The 25314-nt window shown below is 40.4% G+C and overlaps 1 protein-coding gene and 2 non-coding genes across 3 annotated transcripts in view; 1 reads left to right on the plus strand and 2 right to left on the minus strand.

The window, feature by feature from the left end:
* MPZL1 (myelin protein zero like 1) overlaps nt 1-11640 on the minus strand; it is a 33240-nt gene extending 21600 nt beyond the window's left edge. Inside the window, 3 exon segments of the mRNA XM_032219789.1 lie at nt 1312-1472; nt 9861-10195; nt 11534-11640. Coding sequence (XP_032075680.1) covers nt 1312-1472; nt 9861-10195; nt 11534-11640 — 603 coding nt within the window.
* Nucleotides 11641-23047: 11407 nt separating this feature from the next.
* On the plus strand, nt 23048-23119 carry TRNAP-AGG. Its single transcript has one exon. It is a non-coding gene; the product is annotated as a tRNA-Pro (tRNA).
* A 586-nt stretch (nt 23120-23705) lies between these two features.
* On the minus strand, nt 23706-23777 carry TRNAP-CGG. Its single transcript has one exon. It is a non-coding gene; the product is annotated as a tRNA-Pro (tRNA).
* Nucleotides 23778-25314: the final 1537 nt, after the last annotated feature.

Consider the following 25314-nt stretch of genomic DNA (forward strand, 5'->3'; position numbering starts at 1 on the left):
GCAGCTCCAGATCCTCAAATTCATCCTCCGAGTGTCCTGGGGCAAGACACTGTGGAGCCAGGGTGTAGGGGGAGAGGAAATCCCAGGATGAACCTTCCAATGGATCCCTGACCTCCACCCTGGGCCTTTGAGGAGAGGCAGGAGGGGATGGGGAAATTCCCAACCCAGATTGCCTGCGTGCCTAGAGGGAGAAGAAGGGCTAAACCTCCTGAGGGGCAGGCCGATTGGTGGGATTCAGGCCTCAGAGGAGATCTGGATCTGTCCGGAGAAGAAGGCTTGTTGGCCTGGGCCTGTTGTTCTGCCCTAGCAATCCTCTTCTCCAGGGCCTTCTGTCACTGGTTTTCATCCCTCTGGCTGGCTCTGGAAGGTCGTTGGGCTGCTGAAGGCTTGGCTGCAGCTGCCCTTGTCCTCAGCCCAACCATGGCTTCCTCCTCGGCTCCAATTAGGGCACTCCCTGGGGGCCGTGAAGTGGACTGCCTGCTCTCCGCCATTGGTGCCACTCACGTGTCCGCTGATGTCTCGCCTAGAGCCATCAGCTGGTGCAAGGGCCTTGCGGGAACAATTAGTGGGCTGCTGAGGCTGAAGCTTTCCGGCCCGACTCGACCGCAATGCAAGCCAACGATTCCGGGCCAGAAAATTGCTGCCTCCACATGCGCGCTTCCAAAATGGCCACCTCCACATGCGTGCTTCTGAAATGGCCACCGGAGATTTCCACGCACTTCAAATCGTCCTTTTTTTCTTCCGCCGTGGCTTGAAAAGCTTGCCGTGGCTTGTTTTGCCCATGCACGGCTTCCCAGTGTTAAATTAAGCCATCCGCAGCCTGATCGGCACTTCTATCTGGCAGCCCTTCCCGCGGAGCTGCAGAAACAGAGCCTGACACCCCCGCAGTTCCAGGGAGCAGACAGAGCTCCAGAAACTCACGAGAAGAGGGCAAGAATCCAATTAGCCCTCCCTCGGCTTGCTGCGGGATGGAGGACCCTGTCCCTGCAAGATAGTAACTCAGAAATTTAGAATTTAAAGTAGCTAATACATCAAATCCGAACAAATACTAAAATTTACTCACTCTTTCTGGAACCACAAAGACAGTGCTTGGACCAAAAGACTGAGAGGAACTGGGAGCCACAGGGAAAGGAGGAGGTTAAAAAGATTTCCCTCAGTCTTTTGGACCAATCAGGCAGTGAGAAATCCCAGTAGTCGCTCCGCCCTCAAGTCTACCGGAAAACAATCTGGCTTTCAGTAGTATAGAGAGCAATGCAAGATTAGGCAGGACTTTTTACTTCTTATGATTTTCTTTTGCAAACAATATCTTACCGAGACAGGAGATGTTGATCCCTCGCCTTGGAAACTCCAGGTGACAGAAGCTGAACTGCTGATCACTTCTGTGGAAGTAAAAGTGCATGGAAGCTTTGCCTCAGTCCCATTCTCCACAGGAAAGTCTGTCGGCGTGTATACCTCCACAGCTGAAACCTGGACTATCAAGAACAACATTACAAGAATTGGAATACCAGATCCTTCATAAATATTAGCACTCTCCAAAAGAAGATTCAAGAATCTATTAAATCAAAGAGATTGAGTAAAAAATCAGTTTCACTTATCTCATTAAGCCATCATGTGGTTGGTTGGTTTTTTATTTTGTATAAAGTATGGCTGCAATATTACAATTTGCTGTCATATGCACACCAGACTTTCTGTGGACTCTCAGGAGAGAAATTCAATACAATACATTATTTCAGAATTTTTCATCTTTATTATGCAGACACCTAATTTCATTTCCCAGCAAGCCTAATTTAAAGACAGAAGACAATATTACTCCCCTCTTCTGCTCCCCATTTGATATAAGAACCACCACTTCCGATTCTAAAGTGCAGAATGACAAAATGTTTTTCTCTATACTTAATATTATAAAGCTAAGTGTTCTCTACATAAGTGTGCAAGCATTTAATGAAGTTAATGTACTACGCTATATAGATGCATTATTCTATTCCCTGCCTACTTCTTAATTTAGAATTAATAAAGGGCTTATAGATATTGGTGGTTTATTTTCTTACTGTGTAATAAGTTAACAACTGTTTTTTATCTGGCTGTTAAAACATTGAACTTGTATCATTTTTTACCACTTTTCACTGTTGTTAATTTTAAAAGTGTAAACAACTGTACATAATTAGAAAAATACACTCAAAGACAGAGAAGGATGCTGTATTTAACTTTGGTTCTGTTGATTTAGGAAAATATATAATTTGACTGGTGGCACTTAATCTTTTGCATGAACTGTAAACATGTTTTTCAATCTAGAATTGGCATAATAATTCAAATATCATGGGATATTCAGTTACAGGTAGTCCTTAACTACTTGTCCAATGATTGTTTGAAGATGCAATGATGCTGAACAAATGTTACTTAACCCCAGGCCTCAAAGTTCTGGCTATAGCAGCATCCCTGCTTAATGATAGGGACTGCCAGAATTGCATTTATGACTATATCACTTAGCAACAAAAATGCCAATCTCAATTATCATTGTTAAGCAAGAATTACCTGTAAATAATAACAAGTACTGGAAAAAATCTTAAAATGTAATTTGGCCCAGCCACCTGTTTATCCATTATTATTCCATCCTCAACAGATGGCCATCCAGCTTCTGTTTAAACACCTGCAGCAGAAAAGCCTCCACTATCTCCCTAGTCCCAAGTAATTCCATATCATCGCTGAAGAACCATTATGGTTAGGATTTTTTAAAATATTCAACCAAAACACATTTCCTTGTTATTTAACCCCACTATTTCTCTTCCGGTTTTCTTCCAGACAGCTTGACAAATATCTGAGGACAGGCATCATGCCACATATAGACTTCTGTAAGCTAATCATAGCTAATACCCTCTACCCATTCCTTATAGCGGATCCTTCCAGACCTCTTATCATGTTAATTGCTTTCTTCTGGCCAAACTCTATGTTGTTGATGTCGTTTCTAAAATCTGGAGCCTATTATTGGACACAATGTTCTATATTCAATTTGATCAATGCAGAACAGAAAGAAAAGAATGATTTATCTTGCTCTTGGCTACTTTATTTTTATTATTTCTAAGACTACATTTGCTATGAGATGCTAGGCATACACAGCAGATGCATCACTCTGGTAGCTCAAGTTCAGCTTGTGATGCACAAAGTTTCCTAGATACATAATACTAAAATCCTTTGAGTATTATGCTTTGATTAAATCTGGAACAACATTCCAAAATCTACAAAAACAAATTTGCACTTTTTAAATATAAGTGGAACATTTGTTCTTGTCCAATTAGCTGACCCATCAACTGTCTTTCAGAATAGGTTACCACCACCAAGTTTTTTCCAAAACCTCTAGGTCAGTGATGGCGAACCTATGGGCCATTTGTCAGGGCACACGAGGCACTGCCTTGTCAGCTGGCCAGCATGCATGTCCGCGCTAGCCAGCTGAATTCACCCTTTTTTAAAGCCATTTTCGCCCTCCCCATGCTCCAGAGATTTTATAGGAGCCTGGGGAGGGCGAAAAGAGCCTCTCCCCACCCTCCGGAGGCCCTCCGGAGGCTTCATGAGCTTCTCTGAAGCCTCCGGAGCGCAACAAAATGGCCCTACAGGCAAACTGGAAGTTTGGGAACGGACCTCTGGTTTGCTCAGAGGGTTATTTTGACTGCTCCGGAGGCTTCAGGGAAGCCTCCTGGAGGTCCCTGAAGCCTCCGGAGGACTTCTGGGGGCGGGGGAGGCTGTTTTCGCCCTCCCAAGGCTCCTATAAAGCCCCTGAAGCCTGGGGAGGGCGAAAAAAGCATGCAAAAAATTGGGGGAGCGCTGTAGTGCATGCATGTGCACTGGGGGGGGTCACGCATTGCATTATGGGTGCAGCACGTCTGCACACGACCCCCCTGCACTCCCCCCATTTATGGCACGCAAGCCAAAAAAGGTTCGCCATCGCTGCTCTAGGTATTCAAATTGGATGGCTTGTGACTAGAGAGTGCTTGGTTTGCAGCACTGATGATATTACCTAGTCAAGTAATAGAATGTCTCATGCAAACAATCAAGCTCAGAGAACACCAAGGACTCCACAGTTAAGCCCTGAGCTACATATATTCTATTTTTTGACTACACTTCTATCAAACACAGTTTCATCCTTTTTTTTTTTAATCTGCTTTCACAGCTGGCTGGTAGAAAGTGTTGAACATGTCTAATGCCATTATACAATGGCAATTTCCAAAATTTGCCATGTAAAAATGAATTATAATTAGCATGATGTGTGGTTCTAGTCAATTATGATTCAAATAGACCTGATCATATTACAGTTTTCTTTCTATAATCCAAAGAATCTTGGGTTTTTTGGTACCTCTGAAAAAAACAAATATGTCACTTCTTCATCAGTTAAAAACTGTTTAAAAAAACATTGGAGACCTACATCATTATATACTAAGAGCTAGGTTTAAATCTCAATATTAAATCTTTAAATATTGTCAGAATGGAAATATCAATATTGAATACTGGTGTTCTTTAAATCAGCAATCTGAAACAAATACAATGCTATTTTTCTTTCAAAAACTATAGCCATCTAGTGACATACTTGGAGATAAAGGGGGGGGGGGAACCATTCAATGAATGCATACCAGTCTAAAAAATCAAACAGGGAAAATATATATGGACATTTCAATTAGACATTTGGCGTTCTTTGGGAAGAATCCTCACATTTTGTCAAACCACGAGACTATATGAATCAAAGGCTTACACTTTCTAAAAAAAAGACCTGAATATAGTTTCAAATTTTAGATTTGGATTTTGATAAGGAGCCACCTAAAATGTTTTGGTGTTTGTTGCTGTTTTACAAACAACAGTATTCCATGAAATACTGTTTCTAAAATATTGAAGAAAATCTAGCAACAAAGTTAGAAACTGTTAATCCTTCTCCAGAAACATGTTGCAACATCCAACAATGTTTTCTAATGATAATTCTATAGAATCAAAACACCACACACACAACTAGAGAAAGCAATTGTTTCAGTATCCAGTCAACTTCCTCTGAAAAACAATGTAACAAAATGTTTCAATGCAACATTAAGGTTCTGAAATTAGAGGGGAGGGGGGAACAATACCAGTGTTTACTCTGAAAAACTCCACCCAGGGGAAGCTTAAGAAAACAACAATTTCAGAATCATATTTACAGGATCTCAATATCCTAAAACGTGTGCATTATTTACACATGTTCTCAGAGATCATTTTAGTTTCAAAAAAATGTCATTAAATTTTCCTAACCAGGGAACACCAATGAGTAAACCAAAACAAACAACATGCTAACATTGCAGATTAGTACACAAATTAGGCTTTAAACTTTGTGTGAACATCTCTATATGTTGACATTTGTGTGCCGATTTTTAAGAATTTGAAGTTTAAATTCCCAGAAAACATTAGCTTGAAACATCTTCTTAAAACTACTATATTCAGGATGAGTTGGAACAACTCGGTTGGCCAGAATAGATAAGAAAATTACAGCACAACACCATTGAGCACCAAACTGGGAAAGCTGGCTGATATTATTCTTTTCAGACGATGAAATCATAGTTTATGATTACTCTGAAGCAGTACCATGAATATCCCTCTTTTAACACTGTTGATGTTTCCTGACTTTCACAGGATAATTCATAATGTTCACAGCTAATAGATATTACAGCATTGTGCTTTAATTCAAGGCTGTTTCAGATTTTGATCAAACACGCAGGCAAATCAACTTAAAATAATATTCCTGATGAAAGTAATCATCAAAATCTGCTTATAAGAGGTTGGTACACAGAATCACCACCGATTATTCTAGGCCACCTGACAATATTTACCAATTTTAATAATGCCAGAACATAGTAAAGAGCAACACTCGATCTCATCATTTTTGGGATTTCACATTGCCAAAGCCTTTTGAAAGAGTCACAGCATAAAATACACAAAGTGCATACCACACTAATCAAATTGGAATAATGAAAGTGTTTTCTAAATTATATACCAAGATTTTGTAAAACAGGGTTTTGACAATAATCATTCAACAACTCTGTTACTCCAGCATTGGAGTTTAGTCAACAAAAAAGTAAATATTAGAGGCAATCTATTTTGATTATCATACTATATTGAATTAATCCAGAGATTAATACTAGCGTGACTCAAGCCAAATAAATAGTTTGAACTAAACTTCCTTGCCATTAGCCATCTTTAAGATGCATTAAGTTGCTTAGTTTCTGGTTTCAATAAAGGGTGTTTCTTTTCTGCATTTGCTTCTAGTAAGAAGGAACCCAACAGCATAATAATTGGTATTGACAGGCTTGCAAGGGTTAATCTAAATTTGAGTTCAAAGCATCTAGATGGTCACATGCTACTTGACACTACAATGAGAATTGAAAGAAATTGAAAATATGTTAACTTATTATATTTTGTTTGTTAAAGAATACTCCATACGCCTTTGATCTACTATTGAAAAACTGTAACGTATGCTTAGAGTTTAAAAGAGTCTAGTTGAACATTGAAAATGATAACATTGTGAAAGTCAGATAATAATTTTAAACAGTTTGGCATAAGCAGGTAGCCATATAACTTGCACAATATATTTTTGATCTGTATGGGTATAAACAAAGAGTCATCAAAGATAACTCATATTAAGTGTGAGCAAGAACAGCCCCCCTGCCCCAAAATAGTGGAATATCTCACTTATCTGGGTAAAGGATAACTAACACTGTGTTTTATCAGTGTGATTATCTCTATATTCATTCAACAATTGCTTTCATCTGTCCTATTTTAATCAGAAGTAAGCATCAGTTCTGTAAGCATCCAGTACCTCACCAACTCAAAAACTTGAGTAGAATTTGTTGACTTTGTAATGTAATGCTACCAATTTAGCCAGACACTACTTGGATTAATAACTCTGTCATAAGTTGCTACTATGGGATTCTCCAAATGGTATGGATAATAACTTCTAGTTCTTCCTTGCTGGCCAAAATGACAGTGGTTTATATCTGAATACTTGAAAGATAATAGGTTGCCTTGTAGGCAACCATCTGGAGCATTATTTCATTTTCCTATTAATATCTGCCCAGTTCAACTTGCAGAACTGATCTGAAAGGAACTATTTTTGGTTCTAGTCAAATTATCCTACTTATAATAGAAGACGTAGACAGAACAAACATGAACACACTTAATTGTTGCTTCATGGATAATTTTTTCTTGTCTCAACATGTGTAACAGCAACAGCTAGGTTTATATTTTTGAGAAATCGCTATTATCTAACCAGTTTAATGTAAGACAAAAAGCAAGTCTAGATTTAAAAATACAGCCAATTTTAAAATGCAGCCAATTTCTTATTCCTCCAGAACTGTGTGTAAACAATAATCCTAAGGTCTTTCCCCCATTACATTGAAGTTTTTAAAGGAATGCTTTGTGGATGCACAAATTTGACTACTAACTAATGCTTTTATTTTCAGTTATCTTTTAAAAATATTGGTTTCATGGAAGAAAATAAGATGTTTATTCAATAAGTGCAATATGAGAAGAAATATTTTGATGAAATTCAGAAATAAAGGGGAAAAAAACCTTTCCATTTTGGAATAAGTTGTATCCAAAGCATAACCTCCAATGCTAAAGTGAAATATTGTTTCCCTTTGGCTTACTCTGATGTATAGATGGTTCCAACTACATATCACAGTTTTGGATAACTGTGCTAAACAAAAATTAAAAAGGCACATTTTAGCTTAGGGTTACAATGGAACCAGACCTGTCAGTTTCTATTTAAGGGATAAGGTCTCTAAGTAGATTTTTGAATCGAGTCCTAAGCCCATCAGTTCAACATTCAACTCAGGTTTTAAATAATGAATTCAGTTTTAAAATACTCTGGATTTGCTGTGCCAGTAAAAAAGAAATAGACAAATATATAAACAAAATGCTAAGCAGAAAGGGGAAGAAGAAAATAAATATAGTACTTCATATTCTAAAACAAGGGTCCCCAACCCCAGGACTCCTGGCATGGCATGCCCAAAACGGCCCATGCAAACAAGTGAAGTACCGTCTGCAGGATGCAGGCAGCACACTAAACCATGCTTCCTCCGGTCGTGGAAAAACTTCTCTCCACCAAACCTCTGGTGCCCAAAAGGTTGGGGCCCACTGTTCTAAAACTAAACTCTCTGAGAGACACAAGTCTACTTGGGCATAAAACATGCCATATACAAAAAAGGTGGGGAATTCATCCCTCTTCACATTTCCCTCTGGGACACAAAGTTGCAATAAACCATAACAAAACTTGCATTTGTTTTAACTACTGCTAATCTCATTAGAATTGCCATTAGTTTTTTTTTCTTTCTTTGATGATCTAATTGTGGGAAAATCTCACTTCTGATAAATATATAGCACAAATTTATAAGTCTTACAACACCTTTTGTAACTACTGTAATATAAAGTATGGAACTTGAAAATGAAACAATATTTTCAACTGATATAATCTTTCCAATTACTTTTTAAAAATGTAAGTATGGTATCATCAGAATAAAATATTAATAAGTTTCAAACGAACACAATATTAAATACCACACTGATTGAATCTTAGTATTAGCTTGACTTATATCCACATTACACATGAAAAATAACTAGCACTCATATTAAATGATAAATGCTACACAATTTTACTACTGTTCTATTTGCTGTGTAACATATAGAGTACATCAAATATGAAATGCTGATTTCATGTAAAAATTTCATGGTAATAAAACTCAGAAGTAGGGAATAATGCCACCTTCATACTGCTAATATTGCTTCAGGCTACAGAAATATTGTCGATCTTGGCACCAGACTGGGAAAGGAAGAGGTAATATATAAATTAATTTGTAGAAATATATCACTTTGCCACAATTAAGGGATAGGTTGGATTTATAAAATCGTTTTAATGTTGTTAGTTGTTCTTTTGCATGTTATGAGTTTTGCATATATTACCTATATTGATTATGAGAGAGAAATGGGAGCATCAAGATAGAATATTTCCAATTACACTGTTGCCTGAGCACAGATTAGCATACTAGTGGCTTCAAGGAGATCATATCATTTGGATAAACCTATTTTCAGCTAAGCAACATCCTCTTTCTGGTAACATATGAATCATGTTTGCTTTCAGCGGAAAAACAGCTGCAAATGTTATAGGAACCAATTCCTAAAACTGATGTTCAGGTCTAACATAATGTGTATGAGCTGAGTGATTCTGATTCTTTCCTCAATCAGAACATCCCCGTTATTTGTACAATTGACACGATCACAACAAGAATAGAGTGTAGGCAGGGCATTCCAAACGGGGCAACTGTGTGCGTGTGTTTGTGTGTGCGAGAGAGAGAGAGACAGACAGACAGACAGACAGAACACCTGCGCCTCTGTAGTAGGGTCAGTTCTAGATTGTTTTGCAAAGCGATTAAAATGTCCAGGCACTATCATCCTTTCTGACACGTACATTTATCTCTCTCTCCCCCCATAGACACCCTCTTCATGTACAAGGAAGCAAACGAGGCACCCTGTCAATATATTACTGGAGCGGGTGGGTTGCTTACAGCTCCTATCCAGCCCTCACGTCCATCCCACAAAAGCAGCATTGCCCTCCGCTCCTTCGCCTTTTGCCCAGCGGTCAGCCTGGCTCTCTTCTTTTCCTCCCCATGCACTCCAGGCGCAAACTAGCGCTGGCGGAGAGCTGCTCTTCCTCCTCCACCTCCGGCCCACGCCAGGTCTGGCTAAGAGGGCGGCGGGTCTCCCGAGGAGGAAGTAGCCTCTCCTTCCTCCTGCGCTCCCTCCCACCTCCGTTTCCCCCCCAGCTGCACAGCGCCCAATACGACAAGCCTCGGACTCACGCAGGGACGACAGAGCCGCAAGCAGGAGCAGCGCGGGGAAGCAGGCTGGGGACGGCGAGCCCTGCCGCGAGACGCCGCTGCCCGGAGATGCCGCTAAAGCCGCCGCTGCCAACGCCGCTGCCATTTTCCTGCTTCCATCTCCTTTTCCTCCCATTGTTCCACCCCCGCCCATGGTTGGAGAGGGGTGGAAGAGCTGAGGGGGACTGCCGCACGCCTATTGAGCTGCGCCCTTGTCAATCACGCACACCTCCTGAATCCCACGTCTCCTTTTCGCGAGGCTCTGCCTTTCGCTTCTCTTGGTGGACAGTGGTTGGGAATGCCAGCTGCCACTCTCGCTTGGGGGGAGTTGTTAGAAAAGCACGGCCTCGCCTTCGTTGGGGGGCTGACACGTGATAAGGAGCTATTTAGGCGCTTTTTGTTGTATTCTCTACTATTGCAGCAGGATTCGCTTTCTCCCCGTTCCACCCCTCCTGGTCTGGCAGTGGCCCAGGTGGCAGTAGCATGGTAGTGATTTCGTGGCTTTTTCTCCGACAGCTATTTCCTTCTTTGGCATCCCAGTTATAAATCCAGAGGTTGAAAGTATGTATTCTGTTCAAGCCTACTTATCACCTCGTTCTGAGATAATTCCTCATATAAAAATGAACAGGAGCCATTTTTTCACATTAATTTCAAAGCATTCTTAACCAATTTTCCTTGTTTGATGTCAGATACAGGCAAGTGAGTAATTGGCTGTTTTCTCCCATTAAAAGGTAGGAAAGTGTTTGAAAAAAAAAGTATGTTTAAATATTTCCATTATGACAGGTATTAGAAATGAAGTGTTATAGTTTTGGGTACATTGTTGATTTAAGTCAAGTTCTCAAGCAAAGATGCTACTTTAAGAAGCATATTTCTACTTATTCTTTTTAATATAGATATTTGGTTAGAATCATATAGTTGTAATGCCCTATTTAAGTTCTCCAGTCAACTCACTCTTGAGTACAGGAATCAAGATTAAGCTGTCTTGGAAAAGATGGCTGCCTAGTCTCACCTACAACCCACCCAGGAAAGAGAAAGGTACCACTCCAGGGAGTAATTTGAGTCACTGCCAATGGGTGGGTTTCAAAAAATGTTTACTACCGGTTTGGTGGGTGTGGCTAGATGGGTATGTGACTGAGTGGGCATGGCCAACTTGACATCACTTGTGCACAGTCACATGACTTCCCCCCACCAACCCACGCCCACCAAAGTGGTGGCAAAACGTTTTGAGGGGGGACATGCACCAGGCTGGGACTCTTCGCTGTCTTTTGGGGGGGATCCCCAGAGCACCTTTATTTTGTTTCATGGGCTTCCTCACAGGCAGCTTCTCTTTCTGGCCCACAAGCAGAGAACAAGGTTACTACCTGGTCCCTCTTCCCACAATCTCTGCATTGACTCCGTGCAGAACGGGTGGCGGAGGGTGTGGGTGGTGTACTGCTTCAAAAAGCCCAGCAGCTCGAAGAGGTGCATGTGGGGCTCCGCCAGCTGCAGAGAACGGCAGGGGCAGAAGTCCCTGCACTCAGCAGGGCAATGCAGCTCCAGCAGCAGCAGCGCCTGGCCACCTGCACAGTCTCAGTTGCTGCTTGGAGGGGGGAGATTTCTGGTTTTGCAGGACTGAGAAGAAAAGGGGAATGATGAGACACAACTCTCAGGCTTACCTGGCAGACAGATCAGGGGCACAGCGCTTCAGGCAGGCAAGCCACAGAGCAGAGACTGGGCAGGGCGAGGCAAGCGAGCGGCTAATGAGGGACCGGTTTGGGGGCATGGCCAGGCTGCCATTACTACCAGTTTGGAAAAGTACACCAGATTTTTCCAACCTATTCAGCCGAACCAGACCGAATAGGTAGGAACCCACCTCTGCTGCCAATCCTTGTGCATGATTCTGAAGTCAGCCATGCATTTATTGATCATACATCAGAGGTAGGTTGCTGCCAGTCCTCACCGGTCCTCGCGAACCGGTTGGTCAACGGACCTGGAAGTAAGTTCCGGAACGCCTGGCCCGCCCCCGGCCCTGTATACCCGGCTCAGAAAAGCAACTCCGGGAAGGTCCTTTGGTGGCGCTGCCTTGTCTTTCATAGCCGGGTTGTGCTCCCTTGTCTTTCAAGCTGCCCAATTTCCAATAGGGGAGGGGAATTGATCTTTTTTTGTCCCTTTCCATGGATCTCCTTCCCAATTGGAAATGAGGTGGCTATGAAAGACAAGGCAGCGTGACCGGCTCGGCATGTACAGACAGCAAAAGAAGGAACAGGAGAGGAGTTCCAAGTGGGGCTTTTCAAACAGCCGAACTCCTCTTCTGTCCCTTTCTTTTGCTGTTTGAACAAGCCGTGCGGGTTGCGCTCCCTTTTCTTTCACAGCCACCTCGTTTCCAATTGGGGGAGGGGGGAAGAAATTGATTTTTTCCGTCCCTCTCCATGGATCCCCACCCCAATTGGAAACGAGGTGGCTATGAAAGACAAGGGAGTGCGACCCGCACTGCATGTACAGACAGCAAAAGAAGGAACAGGAGAGGAGTTCCAAGCGGGGCTTTTCAAACAGCCGAACTCCTCTCCTGTCCCTTCTTTTGCTGTTTGAACAATCCGCGTGGGTTGCACTCCCTTGTCCTGGCTGCCCCACTGCCCGCACGCACCTATGTTTTCCAAGGCATGGAGCGATTCCGGAGCCCATCCGTCACCCCCATGGAAAACATAACTGCGCACGCACAGCCTGCACAATTACAGCGCCGGAGAGTGGAGACTCTCGGAAGGAAGCCAGAGGCAGCGGGGCAGCTGTGTCCCTCACCCTCAGAGAGAGGAAAGGCCAGTTGGGAGCGGGGCTTTGGTCCTGCTGCCTCTGGTGGACGAAGCTTTACTGGCCTACGGCGAAGATTCCATCCCTTATCCCGGAGCCTTCAGAACTTGTTCTCATTCGCCCGGGCTTGGGTAGAGGCTTCACTCTCCAGGCCTGTAATTGTGCAGGCTGTGTGTGCGTGCATATGTTTTCATGGATGGGCTCTGGAGTTGCTCCACGGCGTGGGGCCATGGCTAGAACCCAAGGAACGTGAGGTGGACCAGCGGGGCCTCATTCTTTTGAAGAGGACTTGTCCCCAAAGAGGACAGATGTAGTGGCATTGGTCTTGGGATGTTCTGCGGAGCCCCCCAGGGAAGAACGCCGCTGCCAGGTACTTTTAACCATATATTTTGCTCCCATGTCTGCAGAATGCTGCAAAAAACCATGAATACAGGCCAGTTGTTGAGTGTTTCAAATGTGATTGGAACACTCAACAAGGTGACCACAGTATGTGTGTGTTTGTCTGTTTGTGTGTGTGTGTTTCCAAATCAAGGAAATATGATCAGGATAGTTTTGCAAGACTTGTTCTTGATAAATCCATGACATGTTAATAAATACTTTATTTTCACAGTGCTTAGAAATGATGATCTGTTCTAGAATCTTCTCACGTGTTGATTTCAGGCTTACTGATCTGAAGATCTTTGGACCCTCTCCCCCTCCCCCCTTCTCTTTCTCTCTCACACACACTTTGAAATTGGGAACATTTGCCCTTCTTTAGTCTATATCTGGTATATATTTCCTCAGAATTTCTCATGGATATTCAAATTCACCAGATTTTCTGCAAGTACCTAAGGGTGAGGGTGACGTATTATATGTATTCCAAACGAATATTCCTCTAAAAATTGTCTCTTCGTTCTCTCCCTCAGAATTGCCTGGTGATACCTTCTTTGTTAGAAAAGGCTTAATTTTTCTTTATTACCTGTTAACATTCAGCAAGTGTACAACTTCTTTTCTCTTTTTTGTACAATATCTAAAGTTTTAGGTGAGCTTTCATTTCCTTATTCTCCCTAAAATTATTGGCTAAGAAATTGCTTTTCTTTCATCATCTTTCCTTCTTCCACCTTCAAAATATATCCTTTTTCAGAACTTCAGCAATTTTTTGTGTTGCTAGGTTGCCTTTTGCACTCCATTTTTTAAAATAATGTTTCTTATAGTTTTAATGCAAAATATGAAGATTAAAAAGCAATAATTATGTCTACAGTATTATTTTTAAGTATATTCTGTCACAACATAGGGAACTTGTGGTGTCTAAAGGCTTTGCTAAGTGTTGGATGTGGGTATAGCAATAGACAGCACTATGATGCAAAATGAATGCACACAGTTGAGCTTGAGACTTTCAAAAAATTTTCTGTTTTCCTTCTTTCAAATCAAGCAGAACAGATAGAAACCAGTAATTGTGATAAAGGTAACCACGTTAGTTTGCCACATCAAAAGAATCCATAAATATTCTAGTGGAACCTTAAACACCCCAACCAAAACACTGTAAATATTGCCTATTAAAATATAATAAAGATCTTAATTGAAATAAGTAATTAAGGAAAACTAATTCTTTTAGGTGTTCCTTCAGGTGTACTGCAATTATAGCTAGAAGTATTCCAAGCCAACCACTCAGAGGAACCACAAGATAGGAAAGCCTTGTATAAATGGGAATAGTATTGCATCTAGCAAAAAAACAAAATTAATTTTGAACAATTTTATAATATTATGGTATGGTCAAATAATACTTTTTACATTGATTGTAGCCAATTGTGCTAACTGAAACCTTGTTATACAGCAATAAACAGTTATTCAGCTAGAACTATTGGATATGTACAATAGGATAACCCTTATTTCTCATTAAACTTTCTCCTCATTGATTTTAATATAAATATTTAATATTATAAATTCCAGTGTTCCATTGAAGTTATTTTGGTTCAATCTAATTTATGATGCAGTTATTATAGGAGGAAAGACAATTTGAAAATACTATTTCATAGATGAAATTAACATTTTAGCATAAATTATCTGCTCCGTATTTAAGCTTTTTGTGTATGTCTGACTTTGGAGGATAGGAAATAATTAGGCTTGACTCACAAGAGGGAAAAAAATGGCAAGGGAAAAGTATGACCTCTCCCACACTTGATTATATTACACATCAAAATCATATATAATTGAAAAACATAAACATGTGATTAACTAAATTACAAAGTGGCTATCAAAGATACCATGCACTAACAATATGGCCTGAATTATTGTCCTGAACCCCATTCCACAAAAGCAGCCAGGTCTGCTTTTAAGGCTTTTAAAAAGGTGAGCAGAGCTGGAGCCAAACTAAGTTCAGATGATCGGATTTTCCTGAGGGCAGATGTAACTACAGAACAGGCATGCTTCCTGGTCATCCCTGACCATATAATCAGCAGGATTGTACTGCCTGGCTTAATGAGAAGGTGAAAACATTGGGTGTAATGCAATCTTTCAGATATTCTCCATGCTATGTGGAATTTTATAGGTAATAATCAGCACCCTGAACTGCATCAGATTGAGAGCAAGGCAGTTCATGGAATAAAAGTGTAACATGGGCTTAATGAGCCATACTCACAATGGCTGTGTTGCCACACTTAGGAGCAATTGAGACGTTTAGATATTCTTTGGGAAGCCAATGTACAGCACATTGCATAATCCATCTACCAGGTGACCAAAGGATGAGTGACACTGCACAACATTTTCTGATCCAAGAAAGGACAAAATTGATGTGCAATATAAAGGTATACAAAGCCCTCTTGGTCACATCTCCCATTGGCTCTTTGAATGGGAGCTATGATTTCAGGAGGTCATCTAGAGTAGATACTGGTTCTTGAGTAGTGCAACCCACCCAGAACTAAAGATGGAAATCATGAAGGAAAAGATACTCTTCTTAAAAGCACTATGAGCAGTCCGATTTTTAATTTGGTATTCTAGAGATGTTTGCTGTTAAATATACTGTATATACTCGAGTATAAGCCTAGTTTTTCAGCCCACTTTTTGGGCTGAAAAAAGCCGCCTCGGCTTATACTCGAGTCAGTGAAAAATTTGCCCGAAATGGAGGAGAAAAAGGGGCGGGGCCATGCCGCTGGGTGACACTCGTGAATGGCCCAGTGCCCCTGTGAGTTTCCCCTCCCTCTGTGTCAGTTTGCCGCGCAGCGCGCACCACACCATCCCCCCTCCTCACGTTCTAATGTAATGCAGGGCTGTCTTACGATTCCCCTTCCTCCCCCTCCTGCCGCTCTGCAACGATGTCCCACCTCCTCCTTGTTATGGCAAGCAGCCACATAGCGATGTCCCACCTCCTCTGGTACAGTGATCCAATGATAGGAATCACTGTGCCGTGTGTCATAGGAGGCGGGACATCGCTCCCGCGGCTGCACGGGACATCATCATCACAGCGGGACATCAGCATCATGAGGTGAGTGAAGTATTTCATTGAATACACCGCTAGTTTACTGTTTTTCTTTGAAATAAATATTCAAAAACATTATTGGTATCTATTTTTATTTTTGAAATTTACCGGTAGCTGCTGCATTTCCCACCCTAGGCTTATACTCGAGTCAATAACTTTTCCAGTTTTTTGTGGTAAAATTAGTGCCTCGGCTTATATTCGGGTCGGCCTATACTCGAGTATATACGGTAATGGTTATTGGCAAGTGAAAGATAAAACAGCTAAAAAGTTAAAAAGAAATAACAGTTGCAGGCATAGATGACTGTTGAACTCAGCCTCTTCTCTTATGGGATTTCAACCACATAAACCACACAGAAGTTTGGAACTGACTGATAAATCATCTAAATAGTATAAATCAAAAAATGAACTTGAGATGATATAACAGAATGGACAGTCCTGGAGAAAAGACATCATTCAAGTTCAAGAAAGTAATAACTAGCACCTTGAATTGCACCTAGAGTCAAATTGGAGGGATCAAGAAATGTGCTGAAATGGCAAAGACATTCTACAGAATATAATATATATAATTATAATAGTATAATGAATACTCTACCAGACCTCAAAGAAGATTTTTTTTCTTCAGCTATCTAGAACTTATAAGAAGTTTTCTTTCCATCCTCATTTCTCATTCCTTATAAATTGATCATTGGATTATAATTAAATACTTATGGAAGCAGTTAGGTAGGATAATATACTAAAAGTGCTGAGAATCATATCTACTGTTTTCTATTGTATGAATAAATGTTAAAGTAGTTTGTACAACAGGAAATCAGAAAGCAGGATTTCTTCAGCTAATAAAGTCTTACCTACTTATGACTTGATTGGATGGCACATAATAGTTTCTCTCTCTGCTAACATAAGAGAAAGTGGCTCAGTTTTTACTTGGAGTTCTGAAGGAGCTACAGTACATCACCCACCTCTGTGATATGTATGCCATAATGGTGAGACACTTATTGTTATACTATGCAAACTATAATCAAGTCTGATGCTGTATTGGATACTTATTTGGCAAAATACATTTCCAAGCGTAAATTGAAGATTATGATTTTTAAAAGGTAAAAGACTGGCTCATTATCCTGTCTCAGCTCTACTTTTCACATTTGAGCCACACAAGATGGCTTTCTGAATGCTGATTCGATATGCCTTTTCAGCAGCATGAAATGACTTATGAAAAGTCCAAATTTTTCATTTCAGTACAAAATGATTTATTTTCAATAAAATTACAATCGCACAGGATGATTCTATTTTTTCTTTCCTTCCTTTACACATTTCTTCCCTTATTTCAGTGGAGTACAAACATTTCAGGGTGGGGAGGCAAGAACTGTGCTTTGATTTTTTTTTGACAGATATAGTGGCAAACCACAGTTTAAAAATGGACAAGATCAGATAATAATTAAATAATGAATTAATAACAGACTCCATGTGTTCAATAATTTCTATCTTATTCAGAGCTAGAGTTCCATCAGATTTGGAAGGACTCGTAGGGTTGCTTGCAAGTCTTTAATAATCCACATACAGTCTATAATCATATATTATTAGATATTGGTGGAAGTACAGAATATTGAACACAAAACAGATAAGCACAATATTGAGTGCAAAGTACAAAATATTTTGGATGTATATTGTTCTGTTCTTCTTAAAGAAACCTCTGAGATATAATGGTGGATTAAGGGGAATGTAACACACTGTTAAAGTGGGATTTGTAATAGTAGAAAAATAATCATGAATATAAATTATTTAGACGTGCTCTTCCTTCCTTCACTGTATTCTTACTAAAATGATCAGATGAAGATATTCAGTACCTACTATTGACTTAAATGTCTATCTTTAAGAATTTTGCCATTGCACCCTACAATATACTTTTGCAGTATAAATTATCACAGCTACTCTCAACTTTAGTCAGTTTTGCCATCATACTCTCAATCTTTTTTCAGTTTTGTTCACAATAAAAGTAATACTGTATATGTTATATTTTAATAACTGTCACATTCCATAGGTTTATTATAGCAACATTTCTGATTTTGATGCTTTATAACAAATAGACATAATAATTTTTCAAATTGAAAGAGCAGGCTGAACCAGAGTAGGCCTCAAGCCTGTGCCAAACTAGGGTCTCATGATATTAAGCTTTAGCTGTTCATATATAGAAATTGCAAATGTTCGCTTTTAGGAAGTCTGCACATAAAAGCTGCTGTAGCAAAAGTCTCTATTTTAATATATCTGCTGGCTTGACTGTAAAAACTGTCTGAAGGACACAATTTATTTCCTCAAATGTATGCTATGTTGGCTGTTAGCTGACTATGTATTATTACTTCCTGTAGACATAATTTTACTGTAATTCAAGGGCGCATCTTGGGGGTGTATCCAAAATCTAGCAGATGGCTTAGCTAAAAGTTAAGGACTATAAAAATGTCCTTCGGGGTTCAGGCCTTTGTCTCTGGACCTGCGCAATAAACTATTCCTTCCCTGAAGAGCTGGCTTGCGTGTCCTGTTTTTTTCTACAACAAAATAATTAATGTGATTGTTTATATTTGTAACTTAAAGCTAATCTATTTTAGATTTTTATTGAGTTATTTTGAATACACATAAAAAGAATGCACCCCACTTTTTACAGGCATACAAGATTCCTCCTATTCTTTCTTCTTCACCTTAGATACTTTCATTAATTCTAAAGAAGGAATTTTCCTATTATTTCAGACCTTGAGCTACTACTGTAGAATAACCCTTTATAGTTGTAAATATCTGAGAGACAAGGACCCCCCCCCCAAATTATGATAAAACATTTCTATGGATGGCAACTCTAGATCAGATATAAATTTGATTAAAATGAATATTTATATTTTTTTAATAAATAAACAGCAATAAAATGCATTTCGCAAATCAGCCTCTATTCTTGCTTGCTGTGTTAAAGAAGTCTTCCAATCACAGCTTGTTCACTTCCAGGCTATTGTGTCTACAGTCATGAATCACTTTGTGATTCAAAAGTATGTCACTTAGGGGTTGATAGAGCCTGCAACTTTCAGTTCCTAGTTCAATACATTAATTACTAAACCTGGCTAATAGTAAGTAAAAATCTATGTTTTTGTCTTCACCCCATGCTCCAGCTTTCTGCTCATGTTGCAGATTATATTTTGTCCAGAAGTCTAGTAGTCTAATAATCTACTATTTGCTTTGATCATGCTGGCTCTGAGATTATGAGAGGTAGTCCAACATAACTGCTGAGATTATTTATTTCTCTCCAGCCTTTATTGTTTTTACAATTATTATTTTCTTAAGGCAATGAAATCCTTATTTTCATGTTTCTAATCTGTTACTCCAGAATTCAAGAATATATAGGATTGTTAACACTTCCAAAATTGTTTATTAAATCAATGAGAACTCTTCCAAGGTTTCAATTTTAGAACTCATTTGTAGATAAAACACATGTTTTGGTCTTTTTGCCATATAATGTGTATATCCATTTATGTAATCAGCTCACATTGCATTGAAATCTAATAGTGGTTCCACAAAGACTTATGTTTTAAGATACTCTCCATACAATTCAGCTTTATCTATATGGATACTTTTATCCATTAGCTAAAATGGGAGGATAATTTCTTGAAATCATACATCTGAAAAAAATCACTAGTGAAAATCACTCTTCATATCCTGTTTGTAAGAGCTAGATATTGGAGGGCTTAGATAAGGACTTGGCTAAATATTGGCTAGACAAATCCACATAGAACAACATCAGCTTTATTGGTTTTCAGTTACTCCTGTTCATTTCATACAATGGCACAATCATTAATTTACTCTGTAACTTAATATTGCATACCTGTAGGGGAATAAGTTGTACCAACAAGGTCGATGTTTATCTTTGACACAATGAGAATAATATCCGGAACTCTCAAATCTGAACCAATCTAACATTGCCCCTCCTGATCTCAGGTGACAACAACAGACAGTTTTTGAGTAGAATAAGGTAAGCAAATGGTTCCTGTAGTCTGCATTTTTTTCTGGAAATCCATTCATACCATTCGAAGGGCATCCATTCCAAAGTGCATAGTTAAAAGTCTATGGAGTCTTTATCAATGATTGTTGCCTCATCTACATTCCCTGCTCCAATTTTTGGATCCCATTTTTTTATTTCAAGGGGGTTGCTTGCTACAGTACAGTACTGCTCAAGCAGGTAAAGGGGACATACTGTAGGCAAGACCTGACCTGCCCTGCCAAGGGGGAAAGGGCCTCCCTTCCTTAGAGGAAAAGGCACTGGCGGAGAGGAAGAGTCACCAGGAATAGCCATGGTGCATGTGGGCGGGCAAGCTGATCCGATTTTGGGCTTCCTGGGACCAGAGGTGGGTTCCTACCAGTTCGCACCTATTCGGTAGAACTGGTTCATCAAATCTACCGAACTGGTTAGAAGAGGTTCCACCAGTGGACCCGGAAAGCAGGCCACACCTACAGAAGAGGTTCCAAAATTTTTTGAAACCCACCACTGGTCCTTGGATATGATTATTCTACATCATCATGCTCATATTTATAAAACTCAGTGCCTCTGTGAAAGGTAAGGATGACTACTGCATTTGTGGTGCAATCAGAACATTGCATGTGTTAGTTGTTTTAACGCAAACCAAAGATGCCTTTTAAAAAACAAGTTTACATCATATTCTTATGCATGCCAGTGGTGTGTGTGAGGTAATTTAAGGTGGTTCTGACAAGTGTCGTTGGCATCTTCATATCCGGTCACATGGGCGGCAAGCCACTCCCATCCGGTCACATGGGTGGCAAGCCACTCCCACAAAGGAGGCCACACCCACAGAGTAGGTTCGAACAATTTTTGAAACCCACCACTGCCTGGGACCACCCTTTGGTGCTGTTGCTGTGGCTGCTGCTGCTGGTATCACAGCTATCTTTCTGCCTGAACCCATTTATTTTTCCTTCCCATTGTTATGCTGATCCCAAAGAAGCTGTTTCAGCTCTGACAGAATAGTGGGAATGGAAGGATTTATATTCCTTGCAGACAGCTGGTCATTTGCATCCTTCAGTCAAAGCTGAAGAAGCTTCTTGGATGAGAAGCAAAACATCTTCAAAGAAAAAAACAAAGTCCAGTTGCCTCCTGAAAAAGCACTTTTGGGACAACCGTGACCTGGATGACTGAGAATCTCTACAGATTTTTAGAATAGGATAGGATAGGATGGAATTCTTTACTGGCCAAGTGTGATTGGACACACAGGGAATTTATCTTCGGTGCGTATGCTCCACATACACTTATGTGTACATAAAAAGACAAAATAATTCATCAAGAATCATAAGGTACAACACTTAATGATAGTCATAGGGTACAAATAAGCAATCCGGAAACAATATCAATATAAATCGTAAGGATACAAGCAACAAAGTTACAGTCACAGAGTCATAAGTGGGAGGAGATGGGTGATAGGAACCATGAGAAGACTAATAGCAATAGTAATGCAGCCTTAGTGAATAGTTTGACAGTGGTGAGGGAATTATTAGTTTAGCAGAGTGATGGCATTCAGGAAAAAAACTGTTCTTGTGTCTAGTTGTCTTGGTGTGTCTAGTTGTCTATAGTGTCGTTTTGAGGGTAGGAGTTGAGACAATTTAAGCTACACAATTTGGGATGAACACCCTTTGAATGGTGTGGGAATAGAAATGGATTTCCAGAGGAAAAACTGCAGTCTACAGGAACCAGGAGCACTGCTCAGGTGACCTTGGGGACACACATAAACCTCCAAGGGCTTCAGAGGATGTAAATGACCAGCTGTCTGCAAGGCATATAAATCCTTTCATTCCCCACTATCCTGTCAGAGTAGAAGCAGCTTCTTGGATGAGAAGCGAAATGTCTTCAAAGAAAAAAACAAGAAAGTCCAGTTGTCTCCAGAAAAAAAACTTTTGGGACAACCGTCACTGGCTGACTGAGAATCTCTACAGATTGTTACGCTGGCGCTCACTTCATATTCATTGTTGCGGGAAAAACTGGAAATCCGACGGCGGGGAGAGGTTTTAGCAAGCAGGCTAAGGAGTCCCGCCGGACAAAAGTTGCAGAGGCAAAGCCACGGTGCGGCTGATCCACGAAAACACGCAAATGTTTCTTGCACAATAAGCGTTTGAAGCGAGTTCCAAATCATCCTGACGGCCGGCTTGTTATTGGCAGAAAACCCAACTCTCCCGTTTCTAAGTTAGGCATAGAGGCGTGTTTACTCGGTAACCAGCGCAAAGGACTTTTGGCGGGTCTTCTCGATCAGCATTTTTCACCCTCAGTAACGGGCGGACTTCAGCTCCCAGAAGTTCCCAGCGAAGCCTGCGTGGCCGGGGAGTTATGGGAGTTAAAAAGTCTCCCTTCTTGACGTTGACATATTTGGATAAAATTCTGCACTAAAGGACGACAACTATGAAAAATGTGTCGGATTATTTCGGGATCCTCTTCCACCCTCCTGTTCACTTAATTTGACACAGAACCCCGTAAATACGTCTTTGTTTCTATTTGAATGTTTTCCAGATTAAAACAAACAAACAAACAAACAAACGCGGGATACCTCCGGGACTCTCCCGGACCTTCCACGACCTTGTGCGAAGGTCAACTTGTACCCTGTTTGCCGTAACAGAAAACGTATCCATGTTGTAATAAGTACATTATTACATTGTACATATATATACAATGCGAGTATGCAACAGGCGTTATACTTAATCCAAATAACGTTCTGTCCCAAGAACATTTGCCTTTGAATGGGATTTTATTGACTTTAGAAAATGCACAGATATTAAAACAAAACAGTCTTTGGTGTGGTGAAACAATGACCAGGAAATCACCACCGTTTTCCTTCGAACAAATAAAGTGACGAAGCAACGACTAAAGTTAGGATCCAGAAGAAGAATAAGAGCAAATTTATGGACTGGCTCGTTGGTCTAGGGGTATGATTCTCGCTTAGGGTGCGAGAGGTCCCGGGTTCAAATCCCGGACGAGCCCTATTTTTTAAAAAAATATTATTTTCTATAATATACAGGGTTGTTTTAAAAAAAAAACGTAAATTAGTATTTTATAGGAAGTTATGCTTTCGGCTCACTCCAGAACTTTAGAAAACGTCGAAGAAGGATTTAGTGACACCAACTGTAGTGCAGTTCGTTTCCCAGCGACGCTGCAATGTGAGGGACTTTTTCCCTCTTTTTATTATCGATCAATTCATCCTACAAAGTGTAAGAAAAATAAAAAAGGAAGCCTATTCCTTTTTCCTTTGTTTACTCCGCTGCTTTCGTTACGCACAAAATAAGAAGTCGTGGTAAGGAATGCTACAAAGGTGTTTTTTTTATCAAAAGGACAGACTATAAACGCTCATATAAATGCGAAAATATAAATGTAGTTATGCGGAATTTCAAACGTAGCTCCGGTATCCTGTCAATCCGTTCTCCTCGAGTTTGAGGAGATTATTTATTTGCATCTTTTGGCATCATGTCCTTGCTTAATTTGTTTTGATGAAAGATTTTGTAAAATATTTTTTAAAAAGGCCTCACATCCCCCAAAATACGAAGGAAACCAAAGCACTTCCTTCGACTACGGGCTCGTCCGGGATTTGAACCCGGGACCTCTCGCACCCGAAGCGAGAATCATACCCCTAGACCAACGAGCCGCTCTCAGTGAAACGCTCCTCGGCTGGCTTCTTCACTTTTATCCCGCCCCTCTTCTACTGCGCAGTCTCCCAAGGGTTGGCTGCTCCGTTAGCGCTGCTGCGTTTATTCTTTTGGGGAAATGGCTCCACGTTCAGTACTACTCGCCGTGGCGTTTGAATTCGCTTCTCGGCTGCCTGAAAGATCTGCCGTTAGCGCCCCCCCACCTCACGGAGAACCTTTTCCATTTTTACTCAGTCCCCGAAGACGCTTTAGCCTGCTGGGAGGAAGACTATACCACTTGGCTCTCGAGGGGGGGGGGATTTACTTCTTTCTTTCTTCAGAAGTCCTCTTTGACATAGCTTATAGTAAATGCAGGGTAGGAATGAGACGATAAGCTTTATGAAGTTAATTTTGGCAAGCCCTTCCCTTTCCTCCTTCCTTCCCTCTCCTCTTCTCTTCCCTTCCCCCTTTCCTTCCCCCTTTTATTTCTTTCCCTTTTGCTTTCCTTTCTTTTCCTTCCCTTCCCTCTTCCATTTCCTTTCCCTTTCCCTTCTCTCTTCCCCTTCCTCTTTCCTTATCTTTTTCCTTTCCTCTTCCCTTCCCTCTTTCCCTCTTCCCTTCCCTTCCCTCTTTCCTTCCCTCTTTCTTCTCCCTTTTATTTCTCTCCCTGCCCTTCCCTCTTTCCTTCCTCCTTTCTTTTCCTTCCCATTCCTCTTTCATTTCATTTCCCCCTCCCTTCCCTCTTTCCATTTTTTCCTGCAAAGTTCTCTCCAACTGATTACCCTCTTCTTTCTAAATAATAAAGTTTTCAAGTCAATTTGTCTAGGGGTCCTGTGCCTCAGACATGACAATAAGTAAAAGATCCTGGAAAAAAACTTCATTGACTCCTGACTTTTTGCAGAGTTTTCTAAGATAAAGTACAGGAGGGGTGAAGAGTGGAGGGATGAGTTAGATACATGCACCTGAGAGGATAGAATATAACACTTAATATGCATCACTTTTAGCTTTTTCAGACCATAAGAAGCGTTTAAAAGAGCATATTATTCATTTATTTTGAATGTAGACGTTTTCCCCCCCAGAAATCTCTATTTTCATGGTCTGTAAAATGTATATGATCAGCACAACTTTGCTCAGCACAAATCTGTACATCCCAGTGGACAAATCCAGACATCCATATGAACAGGAAGATGAGTGTCCTAGACATGCTTCTTTTACTCTGAGGTATAGCAACTCTGCTTTTACTCAAAACTCTCCATCAGCATTCCCCAATACCATGTTTTTCAGATAGCTTGAAGCAACATCAATAAACACCAGCCAAACTGCATTTTGTGAGAATTATTGTCTATGGAGCACACAATTGTTGATGAGGCTTTGATATCATTGAGAAAATGGTAGTTTTCTTTCATCTCATTGGATATAGTAGTTTCTGTCCCATCACAGCTTTTAACATAAACATTGTAGATTTTTGTGTAATCAGTTAGAAGTGATAGTATGAAAGACCATGCTTACTTTTCACATGTTTAAACTATTAGTGAATGATCACACATCATTCATCTC

The sequence above is a fragment of the Thamnophis elegans genome, chromosome 6 (assembly GCF_009769535.1).
Source record: "Thamnophis elegans isolate rThaEle1 chromosome 6, rThaEle1.pri, whole genome shotgun sequence".
Classification (NCBI taxonomy): domain Eukaryota; kingdom Metazoa; phylum Chordata; class Lepidosauria; order Squamata; family Colubridae; genus Thamnophis; species Thamnophis elegans.